The sequence below is a fragment of the Loxodonta africana genome, chromosome 2 (genome assembly GCF_030014295.1).
Source record: "Loxodonta africana isolate mLoxAfr1 chromosome 2, mLoxAfr1.hap2, whole genome shotgun sequence".
Lineage (NCBI taxonomy): Eukaryota > Metazoa > Chordata > Mammalia > Proboscidea > Elephantidae > Loxodonta > Loxodonta africana.
Window position 1 is genome coordinate 159,350,061 of NC_087343.1, and position 10,507 is coordinate 159,360,567.

General features: G+C 41.0%; 1 protein-coding gene across 7 annotated transcripts in view; it reads right to left on the reverse strand.

Annotated features, from left to right (window-relative positions):
• PRELID2 (PRELI domain containing 2) overlaps positions 1 to 1,228 on the reverse strand; it is an 88,934-nt gene extending 87,706 nt beyond the window's left edge. For 2 of the 7 annotated variants that reach the window (XM_023550311.2, XM_064277765.1), the window contains exon 1: positions 1,041 to 1,132. Coding sequence is in view for 4 of the 7 variants with exons in the window: in XM_064277751.1 (XP_064133821.1) it covers positions 1,041 to 1,224 (184 nt within the window). In the remaining 3 variants the exon portion in view is untranslated. Of the gene's footprint in view, positions 1 to 1,040 lie in introns of all 7 variants that reach the window. The other 5 variants (XM_064277751.1, XM_003404823.4, XM_023550291.2 and 2 more) reach the window with 5 other exon arrangements.
• Positions 1,229 to 10,507: the final 9,279 nt, after the last annotated feature.

Sequence of the window (10,507 nt, forward strand, 5' to 3'; positions counted from 1 at the left end):
CCTAGAAAATGGCTTTCCTCTCCCAGTTTCTCCCTTAGTTTGGCATCTAGCTTGCACCTGTGGAATGCATTGTCCACTGGCTGTTACCCAAGGCAAATTGCAATCCTTGCAATCTCATTTAAGAATGTTAAAGATGAAAGTGAACTTAGAGATCTTCTGGTACAACACCTTCACCCTATAAATGTGGAAACTGAAGCCTAGAGAAAAGTTGACCCTTAGCCAAAATCATTCAGTGAATGGCAGAGCCTGATGAGAGTCCAGGGGTTCCACCTCCCAGCTTGTTTGCTTTTGATTTTTCAAAGAAAATTTCCATTCCCCCAGTGCCACAAGCCATGGTCCTAGAAGCTCCCCTTGGGATGAAAGAGGAAGACTGAATATTGAGTTTAGGGTGCACAGCTGTAGTAGTAGGAATAACAACGGTAATATTTTAGAGCTGTAACTAAGCATCTGACACTATGATAAGCACTTTACATGAATTATCTCACTTAAATCCTGCCAACAACCCTATGTGTTCGTGCTATTATTTTCCACATTTTATAGATTACAAAAGTAAGGCACAGAGAGGTTTAAGTAAGGGGCTCAAAGTCTCACAGCTGTTTAATAAAAGACAAAGTGGCGAAGCCGAAGAATAATAATGCTGAATAAACTAGACTGATGGTTTCAATCGTCTCCACTAGCTTTTCAGGGGTTAAAACTTTATTGGAAAGACTGCAACCTCAAAAGGATTCGAGAATTTGCCGGTCCTTCGGTCCCCTAAGCCTCTCCCCAAAGACCTCTCCTTTCCGTTGGGGCCAGGTGTGAACGTGACGGCACGCACGGTGCCTTTTCCTTTATCCCAGACGGAGAGCTTTCGAGGAAATCCACTTCTACCCTTGCCCCACGCATCCCTAAAGCGAAACCCCTAACTGGAGAGAGGACGTCGGTCGGGATTTCCGAGTGGACAGAAAAGAGAGGAACGAGCTGCAGAAGCCGGGACGCCAGAGCGCAGACGGCTGGGGCAGGGGCCCCGAGCCCGGGACGGGCCAGAGGGGGGCCGGTACCTTTCGGAGGAAGCTGGAGACCACCTGCTCGAAGGGGTACTTGTACACCTGGTGCACGTCCACCGTGACCCCCATCCCTGCGCTCCGCGGTCCCCGCGCGCCAGCCACGCCTACGGGAGCGCCCGGCCGCTGGAGCTCCGCTCCCGACCTGCAGGCATCCACACCCCGACAACCAAAGGAGCATAGGTTTTTTTTTTTTTTTCCGTTGCTTTTTCAAACTTTGGAAACTTTATTGTTCCCTAGAAAAAAAAAACAGACAGTTGGTCCCGCCCTGTTTCGCCAGCGTCCTCCGTGGACCGCACTCCGGCGCAGGGCGGAAGCAAGCGCCGAAGCTCGCAGCACCGCGGAGGAACTTGTGTTTGGAGCCATCCCGGTCCACTCCCCGCCCTCCTTCTTAGCCACGCCTGCAGACGGAAGTTTCTCTGCCAACGACACAGGACACCCTTCCTTTGGGAGCGTTGGACTTTGGGTCTTGGGCTTAAATGCAATCACCTACCCTAGAGCCACAGAATAAACCCTATACTGCTGTTGGAGCCTTAGAATAAATAATATATGCATAAACTACCCGCCCTCAAAGTTCAGGAGCTGTAATATAACCCTCCTCTCAGTGTTGCTGAGTCCAGCGTGACAAAGGCCTGCGATTGCATTACTCACCCGACTGGGGCAGCTGTCTCTGAGGCTTGGGATTGGGTCTCAAGGACAGTAAAAAGGGACCATATCTGCTAGGAGTGTCCAGGAAGTGAACTGTGGTTTAGTGCATCCACTTCTCTAGGGCAATTTCTTTGCTCGTTAAATGTTAAACATCACGAAAAAAAAACTAAAGAACACACAGAATTCGAGTGTTCTTCACTAAAAAGTATAGATTTTAAGAGAACTAGCAAACTATCGAACAAATGACTGAGCACCTACTATATGCCAAGCACTGTGGTAGGAGCTGCAGATTCAATAGTGAAAAAAACGGTGTTCCTGCTTTTATGTGTAGGAGCCCTGGTGGTGCAGTGGTTAAAGCGGTCCGGCAACTGCTCTGTGGAGAAAGATGGAAGTCTGAAACCGCATAGAGTCAATATGAGCTCAAGTGGACTCAAAGGCATTGGTTGTTGCTGGTTCGTGCTCTCAGGTAGGGTGGATGAGCCAGGTGGTTTAACACCCAATAAACAAAATAGGAAAATAAGGTAGTGAGTTAAAGTGAAGGGAGTTTGGCATGATTCTATCTAGGGTAGATAAGAAAGCTCTCTGAGGTGGTGACTTTCACATTTATAACCTTACAATCACCATTGCCCCTCCCAGACAAAGTCATGTTGACCTGGCAACCCTACAAAAAAAAAAAAAAAAAAACCCATTGCCATCAAGTTGATTCCAACTCAAAGTGGCCCTATAGGACAGAGTAGAACTGCCCCATAGAGTCTCCAAGGAGTGGCTGGTGGATTGGACCTGCTGACATTTTGGTGAGCAGCTGTAGCTCTTAACCACTACACCACCAGGGCAACCCCAGCCTTGGATAAATCCAGCTCACCACTTATTCACTGCTTCACCCAACCAGCTGAAAGAGGCTAGAGGAAAATATACACCCATTGTGTCAGGTCTCTTTTCAAATTTCTAACCACTAACCTCAAGAGGCCCTTTAATGATGTCAGACAAATATACTGCATTTTTCCAATCCATTTACTCACTCTACCACACTCCTTTCACCTCAAACCTCCAACATTTCCTTTCCCAACCTTCTTCTCAGGTAACCACCTTTTTTCTTAACCACCTTTTTTCTTTTTCACTTAATGAATAGGAAACAGCTCTCCATCACATCCATCTAACCCAATCTTCCAAATACCCTGCCTTCCTAAACCCATTGCTCATAGCGACCTTAAAGGATGCAGTAGAACTGCCCCATAGGGTTTCCAAGGAGCAGCTGGTGGATTTGAACTACCAACCATTTGGTTAGCAGCCATAGCTCTTAACCATTGTGTGCCCCTAATTGTTAGCACTTGGTTAGGGCCACTCTCTCCACTTGTCCACTGAGTCTAGCGGTGGGCTGGCAAATATTAAACAAACAAACAAAAAATCCATTGCCATTGGGTAAATTCCAACTACTCGGCAGAAACCATGCAGAAAAAAGGCAATGGGATGACTTATTTTAAAAATTGAAGGAAAAAAAATGTCAGCCAAGAATCATATATCCAGCAAAACAGTCTCTTAAATATGAGGGTGAAATTAGGACATTTCCAGACAAACAGAAGTCGAGGGAATTCATAAAAACCAAACAAAAACTACAAGAAATACTAAAGGGAGTTCTTTGTTTAGAAAATCAATGATATCTGGTATCAACCTAAGACTAAAACATTGGGCAAAGCAATCAGAAGTCAGCCCAAATAGGGAAATCAAAAAAAAAAAAAAAAAGCAAGATTGAAACAAACAACAAAAAAGCTCAAAACAGGGTAACAGCAACGTTATATATTTTATTATATAAAAGAAGACAACATTAAAACAATAAACAGGGACTAAGAAATGTAGTCATAGATCTTCCATATGGAGAGGAAGATACGGCAATACAAGAAATAAAAGTTAGGTTTAAACTTAGAAAAACAGAGGTGAATAATAAGGTAACCACAAAGGAGGCAAACTATCCTACTCATCAAAATAAAATACAAGAAAAAAACAGAGACTCAGCAAAAACAAAATCAACAACAACGAATATGAGGAAAGGACAATATATAATCTACTCAGCACATAAAATTAAGTGGGAAAAAGAAACTGTCAATAACACACAAAAAAAGACATCAAAATGATAGCACTAAATTCATGCCTATCCGTAATTACGCTGAATGTAAATGGACTAAAAAAAACCAAACCCAGTGCCCTCAAGTCTATCCCGACTCATAGTGACCCTATAGGACAGAGCATAGAGTTTCCAAGGAGCACCTGGCGGATTCGAACCGCAGACCCTTTGGTAAGCAGCCGTAGCACTTAACCACTACGCCACCAGTGCTTCCAAATGGACTAAATGCACCAATAAAGAGACAGAGAGTGGCAGAATGGATTAAAAAACACGATCCGTCTATATCCTGCCTACAAGAGACACACCTTAGACTTAGAGACACAAACTAAAACTCAAAGGATGGAAAAAAATATATCAAGCAAACAACAATCAAAAAAGAGCAGGAGTGGCAATATTAATTTCTGACAAAAAAGACATTAAAGTTAAATTCATCATAAAGGAGAAGGAAGGACAGTATATAATGATTAAAGGGACAATACACCAAGGAAATATAACCATATTAAATATTTATGCACCCAATGACAAGGCTGCAAGATACATAAAAATACACTCTATCACCATTGAAAAGTGAGATAGCTCCACAATAATAGTAGGAGACGTCAACACACCACTTTCGGTGACAGACAGGACATCCAGAAAGAAGCTCAATAAAGACACAGAAGACCTAAATGCCACAATCAACCAACTTGACGTCATAGACACGTACAGAACACTTCACCCAACAGCAACCAACTATACTTTCTTTCCTAGTGCACATGGAACATTCTCTAGAATAGACGCCATATTAGGTCATAAAGCAAGCCTTAGCCGAATACAAAACAGTGAAATATTACAAAGCATCTTCGCTAACCATAAGGCCATAAAAGTGGAATCAAACACTTGGAAACTGAACAATACCCTGCTCAAAAAAGACAGGATTATAGAAGACACTAAAGATGGAATAAAGAAATTCATAGAATCGAATGAGCATGAAAACACTTCCTATCGAACCTTTGGGACACACCAAAAGCAGTGCTCAGAGGTCAATTTATATCAACAAATGCACACATACAAAAAGAAGAAAGGGCCAAAAGCAAAGAATTATCCCTACAACTTGAACAAATAGAAAGAGAGCAACAAAAGAAACCCATAGGCACCAGAAGAAAACAAATAATAAAAACTAGAGCAGAACTAAATGAAATAGAAAACAGAAAAAACAATTGAAAGAATTAACAAGACCAAAAGCTGGTTCTTTGAAAAAATTAACAAAATTGATAAACCACTGGCCAAACTGACAAAAGAAAAACAGGAGAGGAAGCAAATAACCTGAATAAGAAATGAGACGGGCATTATTACAACAGACCCAACTGAAATTAAAGGAATCATATCAGATTACTATGAAAAATTGTACTCAAATTTAAAAACGTAGAAGAAATGAATAAATCCCTAGAAACACACTACCTACCTAAACTAACACAAATAGAGGTAGAACAACTAAATAGACCCATAAGAAAAGAAGAGATTGAAAAGGTAATCAAAAACCTCCCAACAAAGAAAAGCCCTGGCCCAGATGGCTTCACTGCAGAGTTCTACCAAACTTTCAGAGAGGAGTTAACACCACTACTACTACAGGTATTTCAGAGCATGGAAAAGGTCGGAATGCTACCAAACTCACTCTATGAAGCCACCATAACCCTGATACCAAAACCAGGTAAAGATACCACAATAAAAGAAAATTACAGACCTATATCCCTCATGAACATAGATGCAAAAATCCTCAACAAAATTCTAGCCAATAGAATTCAACAACGTATCAAAAAAATAATTCATCATGACCAAGTGGGATTCATACCAGGTATGCAGGGATGGTTCAACATTAGAAAAACAATTAATGTAATCCACCACATAAATAAAACAAAAGACAAGAATCATACAATTTTATCAATTGATGCAGAAAAGGCATTTGACAAAGTTCAACACCTATTCATGATAAATACTCTCAGCAAAATAGGAATAGAAGAAAAATTCCTCAGCATAATAAAGGGCATTTATACAGATCCAACAGCCAACATCATCCTAAATGGAGAGAGCCTGAAAGCATTCCCCTTGAGATTGAGAACCAGACAAGGGTGCCATTTATCACCGCTCTTATTCAACATTGTGCTGGAGGTCCTAGCCAGAGCAATTAGGCTAGATAAAGAAATAAAGGGCATCCAGATTGGCAAAAAAGAAGTAAAACTATCTCTATTTGCAGACGACATGATCTTATACAAAGAAAACCATAAGAATCCTCAAGAAAACTACTGAAACTAATAGAAGAGTTCAGCAGAGTATCGGGATATGAGATAAACATCCAAAAATCAGTTGGATGCCTCTACACCAACAAAAACAACATGGAAGAGGAAATCACCAAATCAATACCATTTACAGTAGCCCCCAAGAAGATAAAATACTCAGGAATAAATTTTACCAGAGATGTAAAAGACTTATACATAGAAAACTGCAATACACTTCTGCAAGAAACCAAAAGAGAACTACATAAGTGGAAAAACATACTTTGCTCATGGATAGGAAGATTTAACATTATAAAAATGTCTATTCTACCAAAAGCCATCTATACATTTAATGCAATTCTGATCCAAATTCCAACAACATTCTTTAATGAGATGGAGAAACAAATTACTAACTTCATATGGAAGGGAAAGTGGCCCCGGAGAAGTAAAGTATTACTGAAAAAGAAGAATAAAGTGGGAGGCCTTATTCGGCCTGATTTTAGAATCTATTATACAGCCACATTAGTCAAAACAGCCTGCTACTGGTACAACAACAGATACATAGACCAGTGGAATAGAATTGAGAATCCAGACATAAATCCATCCACATATGAGCTGCTGATATTTGACAAAGGCCCCAAAACAGTTAAATTAGAAAAAGACAGTCTTTTTAACAAATAGTACTGGCATAACTGGATATCCATCTGCAAAAAAATGAACCAAGGCCCATACCTCACCCCATGCACAAAAACAAACTCAAAATGTATCAAAGACCTAAATATAAATTCTGAAACAATAAAGATCATGGAAGAAAAAATAGGGACAACGTTAGGAGCCCTAATACGTGGCATAAACAGTATTCAAAACATTACTAACAATGCAGAAGAAAAACTAGATAACTGGGAGCTCCTAAAAATCAAACACCTATGCTCGTCCAAAGACTTCAACAAAAGAGTAAAAAGACTACCTACAGACTGGGAAAAGTTTTTAGCTACGATATTTCCGATCAGCACCTGATCTCTAAAAGCTACGTGATACTGCAAAGACTCAACTACAGAAAGACAAATAACCCATTTAAAAAATGGGCAAAAGGTATGAACAGACACTTCACTAAAGAAGACATTCAGGTAACTAACAGATACGGGAGGAAATGCTCACAATCATTAGCTATTAGAGAAATGAAAATCAAAACTACAATGAGATTTCATCTCACTCCAACAAGGCTGGCATTAATCCAAAAAACACAAAACAATAAATTTTGGAGAGGCTGTAGAGAGATTGGAACACTTCTACACTGCTGATGGGAATGTAAAATGGTACAACAACTTTGGAAATCGATTTGGTGCTTCCTTAAAAAGCTAGAAATAGGACTACCATACGACCCAGCAATCCCACTCCTCAGAATATATCCTAGAGAAATAAGAGCCTTTACATGAACAGATATATACACACTCAGGTTCACTGCAGCGCTGTTTACAATAGCAAAAAGATGCAAGCAACCAAGGTGCCCATCAACGGATGAATGGATAAATAAATTATGGTATATTCACACAATGGAATACTACGCATCAATGAAGAGCAGTGATGAATTTGTGAGACATTTCTTAACATGGAGAAATCTGGAAGACATTATGCTGAGTGAAATTAGTCAGTTGCAAAAGGACAAATATTGCATAAGACCACTATTATAAGAACTCAAGAAATAGTTTAAACAGAGAAGAAAATATTCTTTGATGATTACGAGAGGGGGGAGGGAGGGAGGCTGGAAAAGGGGTACTCACTAATTAGATAGTAGATAAGAACTACTTTAGGTGACGGGAAAGACAACACACAATACAGGAGAGGTCAGCACAACTGGACTAAACCAAAAGCAAAGAAGTTTCTGGAATAAACTGAATGCTTTGAAGGTCAGCGTAGCAGTGGTGGGGGTTTGGGGACCATGGTTTCAGGGGACATCTAAGTCAATTGGCATAATAAAATCTATTAAGAAAACATTCTGCATCCCACTTTGGAGAGAGGCTTCTGGGGTCTTAAACGCTAGCAAGTGGCCATCTAAGATGCATCAATTGGTCTCCACCAACCTGGATCAAAGGAGAATGAAGAACACCAAGGACAGCATGTAATCACAAGCCCAAGGACCACATAAACCAGAGACTACATCAGCCTGAGACCAGAAGAGCTAGATGGTGCCCGGCTACAACCAATGACTGCCCTGACAGGGAACACAACAGTGAATCCCTGAGGGAGCAGGAGAGCAGTGGGATGCAGACCCCAAGTTCTCATAAAAAGACCAAACTTCATGATCTGACTGAGACTACAAGGACCCCAGCGGTCATGGCCCCCAGACCTTCTGTTAGCCCAGGACAGGAACCATTCCCAAATCCAACTCTTCAGACAGGGATTGGACTGGACAGTGGGTTGGAGAGGTATGCTGGTGAGGAGTGAGCTTTTTGGATCAGGTGGACACTTGAGACCATGTTCGCAACTCGTGCCTGGAAGGGAGATGAGAGGGTAGAGGGTGTTAGAAGCTGGTGAAATGGACACGAAAAGAGAGAGTGAAGGGAGGGAGCGGACTGTCTCATTAGGGGGAGAGCAACTGGGAGTATGTAACAAGGTTTATATAAGTTTTTATGTGAGAGACTGACTTGATTTGTAAACTTTCACTTAAAGCACCATAAAAAAAAAAAAGGCCCTGATTCCTAAAGTTGCTAATTTCTTTGGTGTAAACACTTCCATAATGGCCAATTTCTAACTACCAATGTGACATCACTGATCTTGGAGTTGGATAACACTATTATATAGTACTTCCACCATGCAGACCCAATAGACATAAGTAACCACAGTTTAGGTCCGCATTCGGGCTTTTGAAACATTAAAGAGGTAACTCTGTTTTCAAAGGAAATGGTAAAATGTAGTGATATAACTAGGAAGTGATGAGTTTTGAGTAGTTATTACTTTGTTTTTAATATAATTTACTAAGAGTTGTGTTTATTGGCTCTAGTACATGGCTAAAAATCCCTTCTCCTCTTTCTTGTTCAAGGATATCCCTCTTGGGTTTTCCACCCAGTAACATTTCTAGCAAGTCAGCCAGGAGGCATCTGCTCGGTTCCTGACGTTGATCAGAAAACAGACCAGCCCTGATGTCTGGCACCACCAGGAGATTTCTCCTGGAGACCCTGGAACAGGTCTGAAAAGCCGATCCTCCTTGGACCAAAGATGGCTCTGTGGGAGACAGGAAATGTGCTTGGGTTGTTTGGTAAGTACCTAGGTGGAGCCTTGGAAGAGTCCCAAGAAGAGAAACTGATTGTTAAGGGAATTAAGAGTCTGAGGTTATTTGGTAAATAACATGGTAATTCCTAGGTAAGGCCTTAGAAGAGTCCCAAGAAGTGGGAGGAATTGATCATTAAGGGCATAAAAGGCTCAGGTAACTGTTAAGTTTGGGCACCGGATTAGGTTGTGTGAGTGTGTAAGTGTGCCTATGCAGAGCATGGGGAACGTTCAAGGGATTCCGGAATGTAGCCTGCTAAGATGCATCCTTAAGAACTGGGAACAGAGACTCATACAGACATGGATCTGGCAGCACGCTTGTCCCTTTCCTACTTTTGCCTCTTTAAATTTATGCCAAATAAAACCTTTCTTTTTGCTTTACTAAACTTTCTGTTGTTTTCACCTTACAAGAGTTAATGGTGTAGTTGTTTGAGGGATTCTAAAACCAGGAATCCAGTCGACCTCGAGGAGACCTGAACTGTGGTGGAGCAGGAGCTGGCAAAAATAAAAAAGAGTTCCTATCTCCCAGACCCACTTGTTTGCACTCCAAGTCTCTTTGACACCAAGGGGTGAGTGCACTTGGAAAACAAGCCTTCACTTACTCTTTTTGTTCTCTTTCTCATGTTTCCTTAAGTTTTATTCAGCATATTTGTTTGAAAAACCAATTGTCTGTTAAAGGAGACTCTTTCTTAGATTTTTGCTTGATTGTTTGGTTAACAGTGATAGCTAGTAACTCTTGGTAAACTGCAGTTTAAGTCCAGATTCAGGCTTTTGAAACATTAAAGAGGTAATTCTGTTTTCAAAGAGCTCTAAGTCACCATAAGCCACAAAAATTCAGACATGGGTCAACCAGTAAAAGCCATTAGGGTGGTCACTGGCACTCATCATGAGCATTAAAGATTCCTGTGACAGGATAAAATGGTCTCACAGTGTTTCTTGTTAGAGTTCTTTTTGTGACTCAAAAAATCTGGAAAAGAGTACACTGTTTTGCCACATTTGCAGGGGGAGGTGGCAGCTCCTGACCTGTTTTGTGAAATTTGCAGGGAGAAGTGGTAGCTCCTGACCTGTTTTATGAAATTTGCTCCAAGCCTTTCTTATGATACAGTTTCTCAATAAAGAATCACAATGTTAAAATTAAAGTTGAGGCAGGAAACCACCAGATGGTGAGTGAGGTGGGA